Here is a 25,555-nt window from a genome sequence, read left to right on the forward strand (position 1 = left end):
TTACAGAGGTGGCAACAATATACCTTTTTCACAAACGTTATACTGACATGAAAAAGATAAACACAGGAGCTACAAATAATCTAATAATATCATATAACACAATAAAAAAATATATAATATTCATGCTCTGGCCAGTTTATGCACAGATCCTTAATTTATGTGATTAGCAACACCTGTGTTTTACAGCAAATAGCTGCTGTGGAAAAATGATATCCTTGAATGCATCCTTAAAAGAAACATATGTGGGGGAAAACACTCTTCTAAGATAGGATAAGAGTGTATTAAATACATTTTTAAAAAGAATATGGAATAGATGAAAGAAATATTAAAAGATAATTAAATTAAGATAACTATTAAATTAAAAGATAATGATTTGTAAATAACTGGATATGAGTAAATTAAGCTTTTTATCTATATCTATGTATATTCTTATAATACAGTTTATTTTTAACTAACTAGGCAGCTCATTCTCTTTTTCATCCTTCATCCTGCTTCATAAACTGTCGTCATGTGCAGGAATAAGACCATGACGGGGTAAAAAATTCCCATAATCCCACGAAGGACTGTTTTTGTAGTTGCTTGGGAGTGTTTATTTATATAACATGATGACTGATGATGATGGTTTTCAGCCTATTTGACCTCACTATTAAGTTATGACAGATAATAATTTACAGTGTCGCTGAAGCGCCAAGATGTACATTTAATGTTACGGGTTATGTGCCTGTAGGTGTTATATTTTTACATCTTTGAACAAATGAGAAGGAGATAAATGACTCTTATTTCCTCTTCTTTATTACCAAGTAAAACAGGTATTACATTATAATGACTTTTTTTTCATATATTTACTCTCAAAATCTTTGGATGGGAAATTTACATGAAATGTTTGCATATTCTGATCCTAATGCAGTGAAAGAATACATACAGCCAAAAAAGTTGTAGAAAAAATAAACTTACAGAAAACCTCTGGTTTTGGAATATTAGTGTACACTCAAAAATAAGGCAAAGAAAAATATAAGCATATTCAACAGAAGAAAAACAAAAGTCGTTCTTACTCAACCAAAAAAAAAGCCATGTTTCTTTTTCTAAGGAACTGAATTTCGCCCGAGTCCAAAGTGTGAGTCAACACATGGAAACGCTCTGTAAAAAAGTGAAACACACACATGTGACATGAAGCAACAATTTGTTTCATGAAGAAAATTGAAGGTGTGCTTTTGTGTGCAAGTCAAACACAGGAGGATGTCAAACACCTATATCGGATGCATGGGATGGGTACGTCATTGAACGCATGCCAGATTTGATTGACAATGAGTTTCTGAAGGTGCATCACCAGCAAAATAGAGAATGGAGGCGCAAGTGAAGGCAAAGGAGTCTCTTCTCAAAGCACACTGATACAACAACACACACATCATGACCTCACTGAAATGGATAAAGTGGTATTGCATTGATAAGACCGGCGATGGACAGGTGCAGATTTCATGCGCCACTGTTTGGAGTTATTCATCAACACCTTTTCTTTTTTTTTTCCTCTTTGTTTTTTTGTTACAAGAAACCCACGTTAGATGAAGCGAGTGTTGTGTGTCGTTACGCAGAACCAAATGCATTATGAGCGCTGACATCAAGAAACCAAGAGACGATCACAGACACGTCCATATGCTCAGAGAAATATTTGAAACATAGCTTTTTATGTACACTTTTTACACTTAAGTCTTTTAAATATTGCTATTAGAAAATGATAAAACATTTATTCGACATGGTGGGAAAAGGGAGAAAATAAAGCAGGGAAATAAATAGTGCTGTCTTTTTGATAGACACTTCTTTTCATTGCTCTGTGATGTCCTCCATCAAAGATTATTGTCAGAGTTTATAAGCAGCATCAAAGGCAACTCCTACAATCCATAGCCCTGGTCCCTTTAGATTTCTCTGGAAACTTAAAGGTCCTTTTCCTCAGTGTATGGCACTCTTGCATCTCTAGACTTCCTAATATAATTTCTGGATAAATTACCCAAGCTGTCCCAGTGAAAGTAGCAGCTTCACACATAAGCGTCAGCTCAGAATAATGCAATTCTACCCACAAAACACCACCACAAACTCCACCTGTGTCCTGTAATGTGAGACCTTTGATGTATCTCAACATTGCACTTGCCCTTTAGTGGTAATTCGATGTGTTTGTTGTGCACCAGGTCACACTGCTCTAACTCTCTGCCAACACGACTCGTTAATGGTAAAAATGCTTCCAGTAGTAGTGTTTAAAGGCTGTGTGTGTGAAAGTATGGCGTTATGTATGCGCTTCAGCCCTGAGCACAGTCTTTCCAGCACATCAAGTGTGGTTTGTAAAGAAACTCTTTTGCACTCAACAAACTGAGGCCTGATGTTTGACTTTGAAATGACCAAAACTGCAGTTCCTTTAACGTCCACTCGAGGCTGCCTCCAAAAATGAGTCAATCCCCATAAACTAGGAGGTGGGGAAAAAAATCGACACTGCAAATTATTGCAGTATTTTATCAATACGTAAACACCAAATATCGATATTTAACGAAATGAATGAAAATACTCTGAATACTACGAACAAAAGTGCTCAGCTCAACCACCATCATCCTGAGATAACGTTAGTTAGTAAACTCACATCGGCTCAAATGTGAATTTGTCTGTGAAGACATCAACAGATATGTGACTTTCACCCAACCGTCTGGTGATTTCCACCTTTAACATTTACAATTTAGTAAAAAAACTTTTCATTTCCATTGACAGTGGTGTCCTCAGTGGACTAACTATGCCACTCGTTTTCTGCAAGGCACCACCTCAGTTAATAGGAACTGGACCCGTCGTGCATGTGGGTGTCTTTTTGATCATTCTCGGAGCCATCTGCCAAATCTCCTGCCGTGTTGCACATCATGTCCTAGAAGTCTCTGCTCTATATTACGTGAGTGAACCTACAGCAAACTTAGCCCGCAACCCTGTCATCCAAATATGGCCACAAATATAGCTCCAATAATCCAAAACACTCACGACGACTATAAATCAAAATGTAACTTTGCTAACCAAGTCAAAATGGTTCATTCAGTCTAAGGAAGCAAAATAGCATTAAGTTTGGATCTTGGTTATCGTGGGCTTATGATGATTAAATGGATCAAGCATACAAATCATAGAGCAAACAGTTTTATTTGCTCTAATTATTATTGTGACAAGTTTCCCTACAAAATCGAATTTATGTGCTAGAAGGAAATGATCATGACCCATGATCAAATTGTTCCCTAAAGTTCCCAGGACTGAGGCGCAAACATACTTCCATGTCAAGAGCACCTTAGGATTCATAGTGCTGATGTTCTTCCAGTGCTGCAGGTCATTTTAAACTGTCACCTTTAATCATAAGACAGATAAAAGGGATATGACGGTGTCAAAGCTGTCCACACAGAGGAATACATTCTGCTTGGACAACAATCACGACAGTCACACATGTTGAAAATAAACAAAAAACATCTGATTTAAAGGTGGCAGTGCAAATCAGACAGTACCATGTGACTATAACTAGTTGGAATACATCTGCAAAGCAAACCTATGTTAAAACGTTTTCCATCTTTTCCACCTCGTTTAAGATTGTTTTGTCATACAAATTATTCACATCATCTTTAAGAGTGCATTCGAAGTGATAACCCGTGAAACAAGAGGAAAATAGAACAAATAAAGCTGGATCACTGTATGAAATCCACAATTATTTTTAAGTTAACAAGAACATAGACTTGGGGTTTCCCTAAACGTTACTCTATATAAGCTCATAAGTGTTCCAAGTGCACAAAACTAATGACTTGTATTTACTTGCATAAACTCAGCAGCAGTCAGTTGACCGAGAATGTCACATTTCACCTCTGTGTTGTTATCTGTTACTCTAATGAACTCCAGCCATTAAATCTAATGGCTCCTAAAGATAAATTTTCAAATGCACTAAACATGGGATGATCCATAGTCTTCACAGTCAAAAGCCATTGATTTTCTTGGTTCTGTTCGCAAACAGGTCCGCTAATTATCTGCCAAATATTTCCCTGTGAAACAAAATAAGACATGTCAGATAGTTGGGAAGTGTCCGTGTGCATTTATATTAACAAACCACAGACTGAAGACAGTCAGCCACTGTTTCTGATGCTTAAACTGACCTGCAGCAAATCTCTTCTTGACCAATGATAGCCGGTAGCCAGTCCCGACCAGCTGGATGTCACAGCCTGACAGAGTGCTTCCTTCGCTTGTGAACTGGACTGTCAGCTGGGAGGGTTTACAGGGACCCTCGATCATCTGGAACCGGCCCAGGAGAGCCCCTACTCCTGCCAGACATGTGATATTTGCGTAACGGGACCAAAAGATTTTACTTTTAAAATCCAAAGAAGAAGAAGAAGAAGTAGAAATTAAAAATGTTAAATATTATGAACATGGCAAAAATGAATACTTGCCTCCATTCTCAGACCTGTGAGACAGGCTTGGGATTTTCCACTGTATTGTCTGCTGCTCTGGATTCCTATATGAGGAAAGAAATTCCATGTTACATGTTATTCTCTCACATGTACTCTAAAGAGCAGATATAATAATACTATGAATGCAGTGCATATCAATAATACACAGGCAACTGTGCCAATATTTATACACACTTATATAAATACAGAGTATGAAAATAATATAACCTAGTTTCTACAAATAGATGGTAAAAGGTAGACGGTTGATGCACTAACATACACGTCAGTTTGCTCAGTTTACAATACTAGCTCGGCCTTAGCCTCTCAATACGACCACATACTAAGAGTCCTTGTCATCAGGAATCCTCACCAGGTGGCAGGTGGGATCATGGCCTGTAGTTTGGCAATGCCTCCATCAACAGGAACCAGGAAGTTGATGTCGTGAAGCGGCACCGGGGCAGCCAGAGCCTCCGTGTTGTATTTGTAGTCTATTCTAAGGTCTATGTTGGTGCCATCGCCACGCCAGCTCACTGCCAGGTTCAAAGGAGTGGACTGGATCCCGTCTGCTGAGACCTAAATAGCAAAGACAAAGAAGACAGTGAGATAACTGGATAGATAGAAAAAATATAAAAACACATCCGTGAATATTAACGGATATTATATACCTGATACTTGATCATATCCACATTGTAGTATGTCGCCTGAGGCTTCTGTTCAGCCACTTTCTTTAGATGGCTAATCAAGTTTGGCATATTTACCCAGAACTCCTTTCTGTCTACACTGTCTGTAGTGGAATCACTAAGGGATGAGAGGAACATCTTTGATTCAGCCAGCATGAAGTAACACTATGAATCTCTTTTGTTTGGACTGTAAAAATGGGCAACTGTCCGCTCCAGTATATGTTTGTCTGTAATCTTCATCTTACCAGCACAGCAGCTGTGGATTAGGGAGGACCTGCTCCAGTCGGTTGTAGTTGCTGATGCTAAAAGTGAGGATAGGTTGAGCTGGGTGGCTTGCAAAGTGCCTGGTTATGCCAGCGGGGAAGGACAGCACCATCTCCCCTGTGATCTTCACAACACATCTGAGGCAGAGAGAGGACTCAAACTAAACAAAATATAAAGCTCACAGATCCCTCTCAGTATAAAAACCCTGAATACAAAAACTGTGTACACCTAATTAGGCTTAAAACAACCTAGCCCAGTCTGCCTTAGAAACATTCCCCTGTCTGCAATTATTAGCAGTGCAGTGTTTCAGTTTTAGCATAAATCCATGCTGACATGATGTCAGTGCATTTTTAATGTAAGCCTACTTGCTGGGGTCAGCGCCTTTAAAGTAGGCATTGATGGTTTCTGTGAAGGCAGCTGCCACTGGCAGAGTGTCTTGGGGTCCCATGGTGAGTGGACTGGGACCTCTGGAGCACCCTAAAACACACATAAACACAAGTGACACTGCTATAACATCTCCTTATAAAACCGTAGTTGGGTTATATCTTACTTGCCTGAAAGTGGGTTTCACACACAGAGGACAGAATAGTTCAAAAACAATTAAAGCAAAACCAAAGCCTCGATCATGGATCTGGATTCTAAGTAAGTGAGCAGGAGATGGGGATGGGTGGCAGCACTCTTGTGGACACAGCCAGTAAAGAAACAGGGCAGGTGCGTACAGTGCATGCACTGGTGTCACTACAGCAGCACTATAGCTCAACTCACCTTCAAAAGCTAAATAAAACCTGCCGTGGTCAAACCATACCAGAGGCTGCGAGGCCTCTGAGTGAGCAGAGACATCAGGAAGAGAGAATCATGGAGAGGGACAAGACTGTGAGGCAAGGACACGATGAGTGACAGACAACATGTGGACTGAGATGCGCAGCTAAGCCGCAGAGACGAGCATGACAGCCATCTTGCTGGTAGCATACCTGTGGTGGACAAGTTGAGGTCCCTTCCTAAAGTTGGGGTGGACGCTGCACTCTGTGAGGTAATGGAGGAGATTGATGAAGAGCTCTCTGCCCGGGCCAGGGGGGCAAAAGGCGGGGGGCTGCTTGAAACTGGCGGACTGAATGGCCGGGTCTGGAGATGTAACACAAGTTATTTTGTTCAGAATGAAAAAACACAGTCTCAGGAACAAAAGATAAATGAGGGGGAGAGAGAGAGGGTAAAAGAAAAGAAAGGGCTTTTCCCACATACCAGGTCTGTGATTGGTTTCCCCGGGGGCAGCTTTGGTCGGGAGGACGGACGAGGAGGAGGAGGCGGAGGGACTGGGCTGCCTCGAGACTGAGGTGTGGTAGGACGAGCTGGAGATGAGGGGCCTGTGGCACATACCAGTGTCTGTGGTTAGCACAGCCTTCAGTTCACAGTGACGGAGATTTTTATTGCCGCACTTCCCTTCTATCAGCTGTGTTTGGAGAGAAACTGTTGTGCGAGACTCTGGTTGGTTCTGGCATGAAATAAAATTGCTGTTGAGATTTTTGTAGGTGTTCTTCTGATTCACGGGGAAAAAAAATCTGTAGGAAGACGTTACCGCTTGATCTCTGTGCTGATAGAAAGCATCCTGTAATTTTCATACTGGTCTGATGTGGGATGCTTGTTCTCGGTATTCACCAGTTGAATGATGGTATATGTTAAACAAGACCCTTTAAGCATTTTCAGCAGTCCCCCTTTAAAATATCAACATTATATTTCCTTATATTTCTGGAAAGATAAGACCTGTTATGCACTACAAACAAAACGCTGTCATTTCAGAATCACAACACTAGATGTCACTAAAGTTTGACCTGCTCATCTCTGTGATTTTTATTTTTGTGGCTGTGCTGGTGGCCTCGTCATTCTCACTTTTTTCAAAGCAAACAAAATTAAAGGACACTGCAGAATTTAAATAAAAAACATTAATCGTGCTTGGTGTAAATGAATCTCGAAGAGGCCACTGTGCGTGTTTGCAGCAACACAAGAGTACTCACTGCTGCCTGAGTAGGGTCCCGGGGAAGACATGATAGACCTGTAGGTAGTTGGAGGAAGAGGAGGTGGCGTGCCCCTGAAGCTTGGCGTCAGCTCTCTGGGGGAACCCACAAAGTCTGGTACATCTTCTCTCAGGTTTACACCTTCTGGAGTCCTCTTACCCCCTAAACCCCCAAGGACCAGCGGAGACGTGACTCCAGCACGAGGGGATCTACGCTCCGCTGGCAGAGGAGGCACAGGGCTGATGGGGGCAGGGGAGGAAGAGTACTCTGCAAACTGCAGCATCTCCTCATCAATAGCATCCTCTTCAGGGCACCCAGGAGGGGAATTAGAGGGGGAGAATTCTGGGGGCAGAGGAGGGGCTGGTTCATCTGGCGGAGGAGGTCCGAGTAGGATGGAGGGAGGCGAGTCTGGCGGAGTGAAACGAGGAGGAGACCCAGGGGAAAACGGCGGAGGTGAAGGTGGAGGTTCGTTTGGAGGTGGTCCAGGCGAGAGGCAGGGGGTGGAAGGGGTGGATGAAGGTGTGTCTGGCGGAGGAGAGTCCGGTGGCGGAGGTGGAGCCGGTTCATCGGGTGGTGGGGGCCTATCATCAGTGAAAGTAACCCATCTGGGAGACATGGTGTCCTCACTCGTGGGTCCAAAGACGTCGTCTAGGTCGGGGGCAGGTGAGCCTCGGTAAGAGGCTGGGGAGAGGACATTCAGGTAGATTGGTGCCGAACTGCGAGCCGCCCTCCCATTGGGTAGATCGGCTGCAAAGAGTATATTGGAGAAGTGAGATCACAGCTGACTGATCTAACTATATTCTTGACTGATGTTTGAAAATAAATTTACCAGCAGATTCTGAAGGATAGCCGTAGTGACTTCTCGATGGAATGTTTTTTGGAGGGAGTGGAGGCGGAGCTGCGACAGGTGCAACAATTCAAGGTCAGCACAACTTCTTTAGAAACACAAATTACAACAGAGATAAAGTTCACTCATGTTTGCTCACCCCCTGTTGGAAAACTTCTGCTCAGCTGTGATTCTGATCGGGGTCTAGAATCTCCCCACGCGTCCGAAGGTACCACTGTCATTGGATAAAGGGGGGAACAGTGTCACCTTTGTAAAGGGAGTTTATTTATTTGGGTAAAGTTATATCGAATCAATGGAGGACTGACCGTCATATCTGGCATATTTTCTCTCTAAAGGCAGCTCAAAGAAGGCAGGAGTGTTCTGTGACAGCCTGTCACTGCAAAAAAACACATGCAACAAGTAAAAAAATAGCACACATAGCTGCTCAAGGGACATCTGAAGCAGAGCAATAGCATACCATCTTAATGAAAGAAGCGTTTAATTTGCCAACATTGCTAAAAGGATGACAGACCTTTGCGTCTCTGGGGCAGGACTCGGTATCGGGGTTGAGCGTCTGGGTCTAGCGATCTCCTCACCTATAAGAAAAATAACAAATGCTCAGCTCCTGCTCTGCTGAGACTACTGTTATGTTGTTCTGGTTAGGAGTGGAGAAGTCCCCATCCACCAACTGTTTAAACCTTTTGTTCACAAGTGGCAGCCAATCAGAAGAAAGTTGGTTTAAAGGAAGAGATGCTTAAAAGGCTTGTTTCAGACATAGAATTTAAAAAATGACTACACAGAGGCTTAGAATAAGTTAAATAATGATTATTTTGAACCCTGAGTCATGCAAAGCTCCTCAAATAGCTGGGTACGAGCATAATATATCCTCTTTAATATGCGTGCAGTAGCAATGTGGTTATGAGAACAAGTACAGGAATACGGGAGGAATTTTGAAAAGCGATTTTTAGAGATGTGTACTTACAGGACAAGTTCCTTTTTATCTGCCCCTGCAAAAAAAGAAAAGAAAAAAAAAAGAAATCCAAACAAAAGAAAAAGTAAGGCTACAGATCATATTATACACCGTATACAAATACACATCATCTTCAGTCCTTTAAGATGTTCTTCTTTCTTATTATATCAAAACACAGTACGATTATAGGAAATCTAATTTGTGTATTACTCCTCTGGCTTAAGTGCTCTTCATCAGTCTTGATAGTTTTGGTGTGACTTGAACAGAATTGGAGACATCAGCTTGAGAAGTCTGTGCTTTGTCTAGTGCTGCCAAATCACCAACTACCAACTCCATTCGAAAAATAAAAAGCATCTGAAAAGCAGAAATGCCTCCTTCCAGAAATGATCATCAGAAAAATATACATACTTTCTTGTGAGTCTTTTCGTGAATGAAGCACACATGCTAACTGTGTCAGTCAGCAGAAGGAAGTGTGCATCTACCCGTGATGGGAGGCTCATGCTGACATGACAGCATGACAAGGTGTAAACATTAATGGCGTACCCCTTCTGCAGAGCTGTGGTACATTTTTTGGAGCTTTGAGAGGCAAAAGTCAAGTGTCACGTATTCAAGAGAAGGCGGAAATTTCTCCCGTCGGTATCTCTGGTGGACAAGGCAACTCGCTAACTAAACAACGGATGAACAGCACTACAGCCTGAGGTAAAAATGTTTCTCTTTATTTTCTGCATTGTACAGAGTAAGGCAGCGGAGATCAGAAAGCTGCATTTGGGGCTATCAGTGGTAAAACAGCCAGCAGAGGGAAAACTTACCGGACTGCGTCTCTGAGACCAGCAAAAAGGAAGAGAGAACAGACCTGGGTCAGAGAGTGAGTGACAAATCAGTCAAATGGACACTAACTACAACTACACACACCGCATCTCTTTACTTTAACCGCAAAGCCTCAATAATGCAGCATGAGCCGTAACTCCCTGGAGATTATGCGGACAATACGAGCATCACCTACAATCAGCACGCACACAGCCTCACACCGAAGACAGCAGGGTCTCTAATATCAACGGGTTTGGAACTGTATGTGTGTTAGGTTTGCTTTGCATTATGTAACGCACACGCTTTGCCACAAAGGTTTAAGTAAAGCTGTCGCTGAGCAGGAAAAAACTGAAGGAACAGAAGCAAGAAGAAAAGGAAAGTTGTGATTTTTGTGAGGCAGTGAGGTTGGGAAAGAAAGTGCATCCAAACGAAAGCCAGCGAAGACAGTCTACGAGATCACTACGACAGGAGGGAACACGTTATCAAGTGTTTTCACCACATCTCATGCCATCTGTCAGGGTGCTGATACAGATGTGAAAATGTGTGACAGGCTTACCGGACTTCTCCTCTACAAGAGGGCAGCAAATAAGTGAGAAGAAAAGACAAGCGCAGGCAGAGAGTCAAACAGATTTGAGAGAAATTAGCAGCTGGTAAAGTATATGAACTGCATTGAGCGTGACTATTGTGCTCTTCACAACTGTGCAGCAGAACAGGACTGCAGATCAGCAGCACTCACCAGAGACGGGGACAGCGCCAGGCCTCCCACTGACGCTTTTAGCTCGTCCATGGATGGAAGCACACACTTGGCACTGTCTGACACCAGCGGCTTGATCTTAATTTTGAACTTTTTTTTGCTGTCCTCGTCATCCTCTGAGTCGCTGGACGAGAAAAAGTGCTTTTCTTTGGAGGCTGGTGAACACTTGTAAAGGGCAAAGAGGAGGAAGTACAACATGCTGTACAAAAATGCAGATAGTTCAACCTTCTGTAGCATTTAAAGCAAGGACAACAGTGCAGGACAGGAGTGAGATATCCATTCTGTGTCCCAGTTACCAGTATTACAACTGCTGTAACTGACACTCCTTCTCCACCTCCACTAAATCTTCCTGCTCAGGGAAGGTCTCCACAGTGTCAACTATCTATGAATCCAGTTCAAACATATACTCCCACTGCTGACACCTGTGGGAGCAGAACTGAGCGTCAGTGGTTAATGAGAACTGTGGTTTAGCGACAATTGTAAAGCCGGTTCGACCTAATGTGGCTGTGTCCGGCTGCCTTGCAGCAGGGGTGCACATACGCAGGGATTTGGCCTATTTAATGCTGAGAAGCACTCAACCAATGAGTCACAAAGCCAAACAGATCAATAGTTTTTGCTGGCAAAGACTCCTAAGAGTGCTACTTCTCCTTCCGACTAAAAGGATATCATCACCCTCGTCACCAGGCCGGAGGCTGAAGCCCTCCTCATCTACATCAGGAGAGGCCTGCAAAAGAGAGACAGCGAGAGGGAAATGGTGACGGTCGTTTCTAGCCACTCTCAAACTCTTCAGCAGCGCATAGAAATGCAGATTAGATTTCACAGATGTCTTGCTGGAGACGTTCCACTTGGTAGATGAAGCTCCTGCTGACTCACAGATTATGCACCGCCATAACTCACACACATTTGTACCCTTTACTCTGTAATTTTAAACCTAGCGTCACATGACACTGATTGCACAGCACAGCACTGCAAGTATTTCCAATGCCAGAGCTGCAGAGTCCATGCAAAAAGAGAGACAAAGAGAGAAAATGTGCAGGTGTAGGCTGTGGATACTTACATATCTGTCCCAATCAATCTCCCCATAGAAACCATTGGGAGCCCCGTTGGCCTTTTTCTATCAAAACGGAGATCATAAAGAAGGCAAAACGATAAAAGCTTATGACGTTAAACTAAAATTCTTTTAATATCAAAAATTATATTTTTTTAATATACTTTTAGATTTTTTTTAATGTACCATAATCAGAATAAATTATTGCTGCAGGCCCAGTTCAGTTAAATGTAATTTTATTCATAGCACCAGTTAACAGTCTTCCCAAAGTGTTTATATGTCCAGGTAAAGAAAGAACCCAAATGAAATTTTTATCCCCTAAAAGCAGCACTTGGAAACAGCGGTGCAGAAAAACTACCTTTTAACAGAAAGAGACCTCCAACTAATCCGTTTAAATCTTGTTAAAGTCACGGTGCTGTAGTTTCCTGTTGTGCTGTTATAATCTCCTAGGTATAGTTTCCTCTGTTAAACAGTCACAAACACTTAGAGGGCCAAAAAACCCCAGCTAAATTAAAGGAAACACTTTCATTGTGTATGTACGTACGCTTCCTTTCTTTCCACTTCCACTTCCTTCTTTGTCAGGTGAGCTCCTGTTTGACAAAACAAGCAGATGGAAAAATTTGGTACCAGTATACCAGTAGATTTTTCTTCATTTGTATGTGGTTTTAAAAAAGTGGGTCCAGGTCTTGTTTTAAATTATTTATTGTAAAATACCCATGTTGTGGTACTCAGATTATTTTTGGTATCTTTTGCAGGTACCGCATAGACCTATAGCACAAAATTTCCTATAATTTTATAAATCCAACAAGAACTTTATTAGTGTCATAGCAGTAGTTTGGGTTGTTTTACATCTCTATGCATTCACTTTCTCAAACCAATGAGTTCTCAAAGTGTTTTAGGGATTTTCTCCTGTTACCAGTGAGTGTCTGAGGAAACTCACGTTGTTTCTTTGTCCTTGTCTTTCTTTCGTAAGCCCAGGGCTTTCCTGGTTCGGTTTTTCAGTCCTAGCATAGAAACACACACAGGAAAGGAGCGTGTGAACATTATCATTAAGAACTCATTTGAAGTTGTTATAGCCAAATATAAAATTAACTATCTAGACATTAAAATGCACTTGAAAGCAAATAACAAAGAAGAGTAATGGGCTGGGTGTATAAGAGCCTGGGGATGAGTACGGGCTAGTGGATACAGAGAAGTTACAGTAACCCCAATACGGAGATAAAAATTAACGTATTGATTTGGAACAAACCCCAGGCAATCTGGAGACAGCCTCCACATAAAACGAAGCAGTGTCCCCTTCCTGACTATGTAGGCTGTTAAGAAAAAATGAACAACCGTTGATCAATGTGTTCACTTCATTAGCACGATTCAGAGCAGAGCAGCCAGGGATCTAGTACAGCGTCCCATCAGCCAAACTGAATGCCAAAAGTCCTGCAGCACTGTCGGCTGGCAACATGCAGCGATGCAATCAGAACGATAAACACAAAGAAAAACGTTTTTTCTGTTTCACCTTATGGTGATTTTTCAAAGGTTTTTGAAATGATTAGGACACAGAACATGCTGTATGCAAATGTAATTTGGAGCACTTATTATCAACTGACAATAAAAATAACTGGAGGTTGTTTAATGATGCTCCATGCTGCAGGAGTGTATTGATTTAAAAATTACATCAAGTCTATAGCCATGCTAGCATGCTAACAGGTCCGTGAGGCTACCTAGGCCCGACTAATAATAACTTTAGCTTAACGTGCATTTACAGTGTTAGCATTCTGATGTTTGGAGTTCATCACATCTATTAACATGTTAGCAAATTAAAGCATAAAATGTTAGCATGCTAACATTCTCTAATTAGCAATACAAAGCGGAGAGAATTAGCTAACATGCTAAACAAAAATTCTCTGGGTGTTATCTATGAAGGCTGTTTGCTGGTATAATTAAAGATAAAGTACTCTTTTGTTTAATGAGTGAATTAATGGGTCAAAAGTGCTCCAGTCCAACATCACTGGTCTAGAGCGCTTACTGTGATAGTCACAGTAATGAATCACTTATTCTGGCTCAATAATTCAATGTACTTATATTCCAGAAAGTGCAGTTAACCAAGATGAGTGACTTTAGGTATTTTAATGTATTTTGACTTGCGTACTATTACACTATAACATGTAACTTTTCACTTAAATAAAAAGTCTGAATAAGTGTAAAGTTAAATGCACTCCACTTAAAAATCTTTGAAAGACACCTTACACAAATTCTGACAAAGAGCAGTTTTCTTTAAAAAAAAAAAAAAAAGTGTGTGTTTGAGTGTGAGTTTGAGTGCGTGTGCACGCATTTTCTTCCCCCCCCCCCAATAAGCAACCGACAGGTTTGCATAACTGTGTTTTAGAAGAAGTGAGCGCAGTTGATAGTCAAATCCAGAGCGACAGGGACACGTGTGATGAACAGTTGGCAGGATGAACATTTTGTGCCACTCAGAAGCAGCTGATACCGTTTGTGTGTTGCTCTGCTCATCATCCCTTTGTGTAATCTGCATGCTGTGCTTTAAACTGGATCACATTTTCTAAACAGACTTACCGCTTTTAATTTGTTTTTTGTGCCTTACTTTTTTAATTCATGTCACAGATATTGTGTCGTTAAGATAAACACAAAACAGGAGAAACTCATTTCAAAATTAAATTAATACCGAGTCACTGATGTGGTGATTACCTTCACTCATACTTAAATCCTAACAAATATAAATGTTAATCAGTAGCATTCACGTTCTTCTGACAGGGTCTGTGATGTGACGTATTAGTGGCTCGACTGGCAAATATTATTCCTGCATCCTGTCTCTTTGTTAGTCAATCACAGGTCTGTACCACGATTCTTCTCTCCAGTCCTAACCTGCATGTGACATTGTTGGTAAAGATCAGTCCCAACACTGATGAGTAACAAACCTGTTGAACGACTACGTATGACACACTGAGCGAGTACAAGAGGTCTGGTCAGACTGACTGCAAAGCGATGCAGATCACACTGTGCGTCACAGCAGGACTGTGTTGTTTTTGTAACCCATTTACAGAGTTTGCCTGAGGAGAACCTCATTAAACAGAGGCATCATACTAATTAATGATACTAGCTGTAAATATAGTTGAGTTAGGGTCTCCTTCATGCCAACTCACAGACACACAATCTTTAGACACAATTCTGCAAAACATTTCCAAGGACCAAAGTGATGGATTCACACGTCACCCTACTTACTCACAAATAACATGTTCTTCACATTACTGCTGATAATTTAACTATGTAACTTCCCTATAGTGCCATTATTCCACTTTCAAAATCGAGGATTAAAATTCAAGTTATTTTGGGGTTTTTTTACTCTGCACGTGAAATACAAATGGATTTGCATTTATTGGTAATGTGCTACAAGACTTTCAGCCTTTTTACAGCTATATCATTTTCTTAATATGACCAAATTTAACCTCAGGTATCCTTGCAGCGTCTGTTCTGCAGCTTGTAGTCTCTTCTCTACTATATACTGTTGTTCTACATTTTACACAGTTAATTAGCAGATGATGCAGCTGGAAGCTCAAGAAGAAAGCTACACACTGACATCTACACACAGCTATTTACAACAAAGGAAACTGCATCTAGGAAAGAAGATAAGACTAAAGCTGTAGGAGAAATGTTCACAGTGGAAACTGACTAATGTTTTTAGACAAAGTATTGTCAAGAACGATGCCTTGGATTCACTGTCAAGTTCTTTCAGACTATGACACAGTTTGTAGAAACGCAAACCTCGATAAACAGAAGAATGGCATCCATAATTTGTGTAAATCCCTAAAACAAACAGCTAGTCAGCTATCTTGGTTGTCAGTTGCGTGTAGCTCAACTAGCATGCCGCTGTTACCAGTGACACAGAGGAGGTTTCAAATAAAGAAGGAAAAAGAACAGTTCTGCTCCGATGAGCGGTTTGAACAGGTTTTCTCTGCTTTCTCTTCACATCTTATCCTCTGACTTTTGTTCAGTATTTTAGATATTTACAGTTTCTTACAGTAGCTTAACTTTATGTTAGCAGACAATAAATTCTGCCCTTTCCACGACGTCCATCCTTTCCACCCACTCCCTTGGTTTTCTTCTTTTTACGCGCTTCCAGCCCTATCTCAAGTAGGTTTCAAGTTTCTGCAAGTTGATTTTTTATACACTCCTGACATTTACTCCTGCCTGGAAGAAAAGATCAATTTGATACCTTATGGTATGTCATGGAAAATGATCAGCAGGAATTACATTTTTTTAAGTGTCTGAAACTTGTAAAACTAGCAATGTGGTCTTTAAAGCATAAACTTCTAGTACAAATAGGCCACCTGGCCAAGATTACTGCCCACACTACTGCAATTAATGATTCTGATTTATAGAGAGGACCTGCACATTTTATCTTAAGCCCAAGAAGCATATTACCACACCTATATTTTAGTCCAGACCTCACTAAATGTCACTAACTACATGCTAACACTGTGTACACATGTAGCTAACAAAGGCTACGGTGAGCTTGTGACATCTGTGTGAGTTTCCTCCAGCTTGTGAACCGAGTACAATATCATGTTAGGTTGACTGCAGGCCCTCTGCTAATAATAGCCACCTTCCATTACCACGTAGGCACAAATGGATGATAAAGACCCAGCATCTCTCATGCAGAGCAGGATGGTTTATAATGTACTTCACCTAACTGTAGGACAGCATCCTTTACTTCAGTTTATATGAGACATGCACTAAATGCTCTGAGGCTGAAGGATCACCTGATAGCAACAGCTAGTAGTAATGAATGAGTACAGCTACTTGGAGTGGTCACATGTCTCCTTACATACACATTTATATGACATAACTGCAAGATTAGCATGCACACACACATACACACACAGGCACACGCAAAAACAAACACAAACCCAAAAGGACATTACTCTGTACACACTTTACCACTGTGAATGGCAGCTCCCCCTTTCTACACCACAAACATCTTCTCAGGCATTACAGCTACCTTTCTATAAATCTTACACACACGCATACGCACAAGTACTCACAATAGCCACATTGTCACACTGGTCATGCATACAGCTCAGTCGTACCAGAGGTCCGCACGGCATGACAGATCACATCACTGCATTCACTTTTTTTAATGGCCCAGCAGGACACAAGAGGGCAGGAGGAGGACGCTGAGAAACAGGACGTGGAAAATAAAAGGAGTGCACACATCACTTACCTTGCATCATGATTGCAGATTTTCATCCTACGCTGCCCTCTGGATTGCAGGCGGGCAGAAATGGAGGAATCCGACCGGTCAAAAGATGCCTGGGCAGGGCATAGCTAATTCTGCACAGCTCCCCAGCGAAGCACGATGTTGATTTCCTCCACCCCCGAGGGCCCGACTCCCAGACACCCGCACGGGGAGGCGGGGTGGGAGCTGCAAGGCAGCAGGAGCGGTGAAGGACACGGGGAGAAGAGACACCCGAGGAATGCGTGCAAATCGGGAGAGGAATAGGGGTCCTCTCTGTGTGCGTTAGGCCACAGACGGCCGAGCGGCACTGACACACGCCATCGCTGAGAGGGGGGATGCTGAGGAAAGGCAGAGGGAAAAAAAACAGAGCGCTACAGAGAGATAGAGGGGCAGAGAGAGGCAGAGAAAGACCAGGGGAGAGAGGGGCGGAGGGAGGGAGTGGGAGGCTTGCTGATGTCACATCTGCACTAAACCAATCCCTGAAACCACGGTCACATGGCTGCTGTCCCCTGATGCCTAAGCACCTCTTGGCTTGCCTTGAGCAGGCACACTACATACTATGCAAGGTCCTATAAAATAAAATACACCATTTTCTTTCATTTTGAATTAATCCAAATATTGCTTTTGCTTTGAAAATAAATCTGTTGTATTTATTTATTTATTTTTATGATTTATGATGATTAAATTCATTAAAATTTTCTGAACTGCAAAAAGGTCACCCATCCGTTTTCTTTGCAGACATGCTGGGGCGAGAGGCGGGAAACACCTCGCCATCAACACAGGGAGACAGGCAACCTTTCATGCTTACAGTCACACCTAAGGCCAGTTCAGAATCACCAGTTATTACCAGTTAACCTAACATACATGTCTTTGGACTGTGGAAGGAAGCTGGAGTACCCACAGAGGTACAGGTAGAACTCCAAACAGAAGGATCCCCCCACAGGCCGGTGGGTTCAAACACAGGACTCTGAGTTTAAAGCTCTATGTTGTCCTTTTTCATGCAAATATTCTACAGCTAAAAGTGGACCAGTGCCTATACTGGGTCACTTCACTGTGCTGGTGGCTGATCATGAAACCTAACCTTGAAACTTTCCTCATATAGAGTGTTCTGTTAATACAAAAATATATTTAATTCATTCTTCAGGTGGGGCTGTTGCTGTTTTTAGACATCAATATTTGAGCATGTGCATAAATAATGTGGTACAACCCTACATTTATCCCTTATGGCTTTTCATGACTGTATTTGTGTGTTTCTTCTTTGAAAACAGAAACGCTTTTACATTCAGCCTTTTCTCCCGTACTGTGTAGGAAAACAAGAAGCAATCCATAAAACCTGCATTTGTTTATTGCTTTATTTTTATTTTGTCTGTCTAGATGCTAATAACTTCCATTCATTAGGAAGTTAGGAAGTATCAGACTATCAGCTACTACAAATATTAATTTACCACTAAACACGTTTAGTGGCTTGTATTGAATTGATTGGGAAGAACACAGTAATGGAAAGAGTCATCCAAAGGGTAGCCCTTCAGGAAAAAGAAGCTGAACAAGAAATCCCAGTGGAATCTGACTGGAAAATATCAGTAATACAAGTCCAAATCAGAACCAGTGAGCCACTTAAGCTTTAGCAGGTGGATTGGAATAATGCCTTTGATGCTGTGGAGGGCTGCAATCAGATCTAACAGCGAGAGGATGACAAGAGGAGATCATTTGTTCAATTTCAGTCACATAGGTTTTGATTTGTGGGGGGAAAATGCTGAAGACACACTTTTTGGGAGTTTTTTTGGTTCAGAGGTTTTTTTGCTAGTTCTCTGGAAAGAAAACAAGAGCAATATACTGACTTCACAAAGCTGCAAGACTATTTCTATTGCTAAAAATGTGTCCCACTTGAGAACAGCAGAAAATCTACCACCGCAGAGTACACCCTGTCAGCTATAATCATAAGACGTGCTCACTGGGAGGAGGGACCCCAAATGTTAGCCTGGAAGAAAGCAAGAGCGGGAAGGACAAAGGACAAACTATGACTGTGTGCGCGTGTTAGACCAATTGCTTTAGTCAAAGCAGTGGTTTGATTATTCATCTGCTTTAATGGCAGCGTGCTGGACATTTGGAGCAGAGTGACTCACCCTCACCGATACAGCAAGGACAGATGGGTCTGTGGGTGTATGTGTGTGTGCGATTGTTTGGGGAGAGACCCCACTGTGGAGGTCACATAATTTTAAAACAGTAGAAAATTCAAGCGTGTGTTCTTTCCCTCAGCTGTTTTGTTCTATGCTAAGTGTATACTCAGAGTGTAATCAGATGCAGACACAACTAAAGAGTCAGTGTCCTTTATGGCAGCCAAATGAAAAACAAGAAACGTTCCAAACCTTGGAACCTAAAATATTCAGAGAACCAGAAGCTGAACACGACGCTTGCAAATCGGAATACGTTTCCCCGGCTTCTGCCACTGAAGTTTATTTGTAGCTGTTTATTTGTATCCTAGAGTAACCGTTAATGAGCTTAAACGAGCTGGCACAACACACCTCAGGCTGCACCCGCGTGCTTCCCTCAATCAGCCTCTTATGTAAGATGACATCCAGGGTTCAGAGGTCATGGCAAGTGGGATTAGCAAAGGAGAGCCGGACGGAGAAGAGCACAAGGAGAATGAGGTGTGAGTTGTTCTGTTAGCCTGGCATTACTGCTATTGTTGGGCTCTGGGTGTCAGAGAGACAGGAGTGAAAGAAAGCTGTGAACAGATCACAAATATTAGTGAGATAAAAACAAGAAACAGCTATTTAGGTAAACATGTGTCTACAGGCGCAGATGTGCGAGGCTGTAGTGATGCTGTCCCACACAGTGTACAAATAGGTTAGACTGAATTTTAATAAAACGCTGTGTTGTAACATGACGGCCTGCACAGAGATCTAACTGCAGGAAACTGCAATAGGACTAAATCCTTTCGCTCTTAGTGACTCAATACTGCCACCTGCTGAATAAAGTTACTCAAGCCTTACAGAAGTTACACTCAGAGGCCACTTTATTAGGTACACCTGTGCAAACTATTGCTGTTTAGTATTTGATTTAAATATATTCAGTTTTATTCATATATAGCACCAATACTCAACAACAGTGGCCCCCAAGTTGCTTTATGTTGTAAGGTCAAGACTCTACAATATTAGAGAGAAAACCCCAAGAAAGGTAGGCTGAGGTTATACCTCATCTATTTGTTTTTCCTTTTGTTTTGTTTGGTCCCTTCTCTGCTTTTGTTTTCTCTGTTTTTGTTTTGTTTGTTTTTGTTTGTTTGTTTTTTGCAGGGGGGGGGTTGTTGTTTTTTGGGGGTTATGCTTGTTATGTGTATGGGTCTTGGAATGTTTTGTGTGTGTGTGTGTGTGTGTGTGTGTGTGTGTGGGCAGAGACTGGTTCTCTGCGGTGTCTTGTCTAGTGTGGTCCTGGTAGGGGGAGAATTCGGGTTAAGGGGGTTGGAGGGTATAATGGACATACAACTGTTCTGAAATCAAGATTGACTTTGCTGTTGCTAACTTTGTATGTCATTGTTGAAATCAATAAAACAAAGTTGGAAAGAAAGGTAGGCTGAGGGAGGGGCAGCCATCTGCTGTGAGTATCTGGGGGCTGAGGGGAGACAGGAGAGAAAAGAGAAGACATTACTTTGGTAATTAAGTGGTAATAACGTACTATTTCCACATTATTACCTTCTTGTTTCAACCTTATGTCCCCACTATTTCCACATCTTGTCCAGCTAAGCTATGACTTTTTAATTTTTAATTTTTTTTTTAGCTCTGATGAACTTTACACTGCACCTTCACTTTAATGTATTATCATAATATGCCACAAAACAGTCTTTCCATTGCTCCATTCAACCTTTAAGTGTGAGTTTCAGAACTGGTTGAAACAGTTTTCATGTGCCAAAAGCACTGTCACTTTCTGGAAAGACTGCGTGCTGTAATTGCTATTATTTAAACTATATCACATGTCTGTCATTCCCTCCCAAGAGCCATTATTTTATTCCGCCTATGAAAAGAGGCATAGAGGCCATGTTTCTGCTGCAGGGCAAAAGTGTAATTTTCTAGTTTCTTCAATCATTTTAGGAGATTAAAGGAGAAACAATCATTTACTCCACCGCTTTACCATCTGATAGATACATGGGTTTAAAAGTGAGACATAAAAAAATAATATTTGATGTTTAATCGTTCATTCAGTCATCACATTTACACAGACTATACAAAACAGTTCATATAAGATCCATGTTACAAATAGTGACTGAACAGGCTCAGGGTGAGGCAGTGCTTAAATTAATGCTCGGCCTATATTCTATCTTTAAAAGTACCGCACCTTCCAAGTAGAAAGACTAGAACGACATAACATCAACAAACAGAACAGCAACAATACTCTCACATATGACGCTCAAAAATATATTTGTAGAACATTTGTTTGCAGACTGCAAATGAATTGCACATTTTTATGCACATATCAGCATCAACAACAGAAATACATCTTCATTTAATCTCTTTCTTTGCTTTTTTTTTTTTTTTTTTACAGTCAACTTACAAAAATCTGACAAAACATATTTACTCTCCCGTAGTCAGAAAAACCTTTGTACGCAGTTTGGGAGTAACTTTGATTTCGCTTTAAACATTATTTGCATTACTTTCAAAAACAACAAATCATTGAAATTAGTTATATGGGACCTCAGAAACAGCGGCTCAGAGTGATCGTAATAATCAGCCTTGTTAATGAGTCATATTTTAAAAGATCCCCACAGTTCCAACAGTTAGGAAAATGAGGACGTATAAGTGAACAGTAAATTATATGTAGGGCACTGCAATCTAATACATTCTTAATTTGATATTTTAGCTATAATATAATGTTGTTTACATGTTCATTTATAATCAGTCACAGCATCTAAATATTTGACATCATAGACTGCTTAAAAAATGCTTTTAATACGCACCCACCTCGGCCTATTAACTCTAAAAAACTGATTGTGGAAGTGCAAGAAATAAAACATTAATAGATGGAAATGAGGCCTGGCTACGGTGGCTTTTGTCTGATATTTATTAAATACTTTCTTAAGCAGATTGGTTATTTTTTTTATTTATTTATATATAAACCAGAAAACAGCTTCTTTTCGATTCTCCCCCATTTTCCACACTAGTCTTCTTTTTATTTTTACAAAAAAAGAAGAAAAAAGTGAAAAAACAAACATCAAAGCAAACATATCGCCATAAAAGAACCACCAGTTGTCTGGAGAAACTAGACATCATGTGAAACGAGTGGCTGCAAAATCAAAGACCTCCAAACAAAAAATAAACTGCTACATAAATCACTCTGTGCTTCTTCCCCTCCAGCACCTGTTTTTATGAAGCCGATAACAAAGAGACTTTGAGTGTTCATGGAAGCTTTGCAGTGTGTCCTGGTCATCTCTTAAAGTCACAGACTCGTGGATGTCAGCTGAGCCTGTGGGAAAAACAAAAGACGTACTGCAACTGCACGCTTTCTCTTGTGACCCGAATGCTACAAAATGCGATCAACACGCAAAATCAAGCTGTAATTTTTTACACTGTCCTTGTTTGAAAATGCAGACGTTTTAGCAGGGAATGTCACAGTATAGGTGTCTTTAGGCAACGGTGTGATGGGATTTTCCTCATTGTTCCACTAGATGGCACACCAGCACCATCACACAGCATAACATGTAATAAACCCAGACAGGGGTGGTTGTGACCGTGAGGCAAATGAATCTGTTCTCCATTTTTTCCCCCCACTAATGAAAATATGGCTGAAGTCATGTGGTAAAGAAACCTGCAGCTAACATCGTTGATTCTGCATATTCTGATGCGAGAGATGTGATTTTGAATGTTAGGATGGACTAAGCGTGCCACCGAAAGGTGTGCCAGACAGCTGGCGGTCCTGTGGATCAGGAGGTGGCAGTGTTATACACTGGTGAATTAGCCAATTGTCTCTGGGCAGAAAAGGCTGGGAGTACAGAGGGACATGGTGAAGGGGAAAAAGGAGCAAAGTGGATGATGTAATCATTTAAAGGAACATTCACCAAAAAATAAAAAATTAATACAATCAACACATGGTTCAAGTAAAGCTGAAATTATAACATTTAGTTAAGTTTAACTGGATCGTTTTCATGATTGATTACTCATAAAATACAGATCGAGAGAGGCTTTATAACTTAATGTGGCTCTATTATGCTTTTCATTATGTTCAGCCATCTATATACAGTTAATGGTGGATTTTCACATTGATTTCAATTCATGTGGTCAGTGTGTGCATGTAATCCGTATAGACCAAAATCAGAGTTTTAGCAATTTAGATTTACATTTCCACAGTTTTATTGATTTATTTACTGTGAGCACAGCAGCCACACCCAGCTGCTGTCTGGACCTTCTGTTTACGAGAAGCAGCCAATCAGAAGAAAGTTGGCCTTTATTCTTTAAGGCCTCTTTAAGATGACCTGAGGGACTGCAGGCCCATTATAAGATAAAAGAAAAGATTATTTTAAACTGTAAAAAATGCAAAGTTACTCTAGAAGGTTCCAAGAGTCAAATTACTGAGTGGAAAATAACCAGTATATCCCACTTTAAAAAATGTACCTAAATATCAGAATAGTTACTAGTTACAACTAGTTGACAATCAAATGAACTGAGTACACTGTACAAAGACATAGGTGGCGTTTACGTGCTAATGCTTGGATTTAAGACTCTAATAAGCTGAACTGGATAAACAATGTAGTGGGAGTCTTGACCTATTCAGAAACAACAATTTCCTTATAAACACATATTTTGGGATACAAGTAATTAATAAAGACCTATGAAGAACTCTGAAATGGGTCAGCTTGGGTCAGCCCATAGACCACATGGGTGAACTACACAAACATAGACACGTGCAGTTAGTGTAAAATGATTCACAGTAGACGTTCACCCTGCAAAACTGAAACACAAATGTATGGTCTTAGCTGGTCTAATAGTAGACACACTCATGCAATCAAACACACACGTCGGGCATTCATATCTTGTGGGGACATCTAACTGACATAATGCTTTCCCTTACCCTAACGCTAACCATGAAAAATGAATGCCTAACCATAACCTAACTGTAACCCAGCTGTACTTGTGGGGACCAGGATTTTGGTTCCCATAAGGGCTGTTGGTCCCCACAAATATATGAATACACACACACACACACACACACACACACACACACACACACACACACACACACACACACACACACACACACACATCCATATTATGTTTCAGATGTTTGCATGAAAAGTGGGTTGGCATATATGGGGAAATTAGATATTTATTTCTGAACAAAGTTGAGTATAGTTGCACATTTTATAAATAGTGGTCTATGGGGACTGACTTGCTTTTGGGGCCACCCTCCAGCTTCCATGAACAGCATTTTTTGACACGTTTCCACGCTGGGTATATTGTACCACCCACAAAAACACAATACTAAGTATGTGCTAGGTTTGGTGTCAACTCTTATTAGGCTAGTTTAGGCTGCTCCCTTATATGCAAGGTGTCACCACAGCCCATAATGGGTTTGATCAAACCGGGAGATCCTTTGCTTGTTAGGTCATGTGCAAGGTGATGTAGGTCCAAGGTGTGACAGTAGTTCTGGCCTTAAAAATGAAAGAACCTTTTTAAAAGAGTTCAGCTACAGAGCCTCATGTAGCCTGTCAAAGAGCATGTTTTTGCAAACTCAATCAAATATATGTACAAATGCTATAAGGCCCTAGGATCTGCCTTGTTTGCATATGACCTCAGCTCCAACGCCTTAGGCTAAACAGAAACACCATCCATTATGAGGGGCGGTTAACCAGCTCTCTCCCAAATTACAGTGACTGTGGGTTCCCATTTTACTGATTTAGCGGTTGTGTGGTTCCCCATCTCATGTTACTGACTGTTATAGTAAGACATACTCACGCAGGCTGTCCTCCCCTTGTAAAAAGTGAGCAAGGCATTTGTTGGCCATTTAACAGGCACCAAGCAGGCACCAAGCTAAACACATTTAAAGATCAGCGACAGGGTCTTTTTATCTCATTTTCTTTCCTGCAAAAGCACATTTCATTTTTAACTAATACCGAATATACTGATCCGATCTGAGCGATGAAGTTCCACAGCTGCTTCATATATACAGTCCCAGGCTTCTCAGCTGAGATCTGACCACATCCTCTGACGAATGAAGGTGGAACATTTTACCACCCTGACCAAGAGGCAACTGCACAACAGGCACAGAACATTTCCTGGGCATGTACTAGATAATTGTAGGGACTGTTGTCGCTGCATGTCTCGCTGTGGCCTGATGGTGATTGGCAGCTGTGGAGAGGTATCCAGATGACACCTTAGTTATGGAGTTGACCCTGCTTTTAACCTGCTGGCACACCACCTGTCTTCACTCAGCTCTGCCCGCTTCCTCTCTCAGACTCTGAACTAATTCAGACAACATTTGCCCATGCACCTTGTGCTCCACTCCTCCACACCCGCCTCCACAGA

At 41.3% G+C, this 25,555-nt stretch overlaps 1 protein-coding gene across 3 annotated transcripts; it reads right to left on the bottom strand.

Moving 5' to 3' along the window:
- Nucleotides 1-774: 774 nt before the first annotated feature.
- Nucleotides 775-17,478, bottom strand: sgip1b (SH3GL interacting endocytic adaptor 1b). 3 transcript variants are annotated; one of them, XM_040022338.1, is made up of 23 exons: nt 17,031-17,478; nt 12,738-12,801; nt 12,342-12,387; nt 11,807-11,863; nt 11,416-11,473; nt 10,732-10,907; nt 10,552-10,563; nt 9,998-10,009; nt 9,201-9,225; nt 8,751-8,814; nt 8,545-8,615; nt 8,379-8,453; nt 8,222-8,290; nt 7,393-8,139; nt 6,623-6,744; nt 6,355-6,505; nt 5,749-5,860; nt 5,365-5,520; nt 5,105-5,237; nt 4,810-5,012; nt 4,440-4,504; nt 4,149-4,307; nt 775-4,037 (listed from the first exon to the last, which is right to left on the bottom strand). In XM_040022338.1, the coding sequence occupies exons 1-23, from the start codon at nt 17,038-17,040 to the stop codon at nt 4,015-4,017; spliced, it is 2,610 nt and encodes an 869-aa protein (XP_039878272.1). In that variant the 5' UTR covers nt 17,041-17,478; the 3' UTR covers nt 775-4,014. The 3 variants fall into 3 exon arrangements, with proteins under 3 accessions (XP_039878272.1, XP_039878271.1, XP_039878273.1); XM_040022337.1 differs by having other exon boundaries at nt 4,149-4,313; nt 17,031-17,477; XM_040022339.1 differs by lacking the exons at nt 11,416-11,473; nt 11,807-11,863 and having other exon boundaries at nt 4,149-4,313; nt 10,732-10,914; nt 17,031-17,477.
- Nucleotides 17,479-25,555: the final 8,077 nt, after the last annotated feature.

This window comes from Simochromis diagramma, unplaced genomic scaffold, assembly GCF_900408965.1.
Source record: "Simochromis diagramma unplaced genomic scaffold, fSimDia1.1 OVJJ01000205.1, whole genome shotgun sequence".
Lineage (NCBI taxonomy): Eukaryota > Metazoa > Chordata > Actinopteri > Cichliformes > Cichlidae > Simochromis > Simochromis diagramma.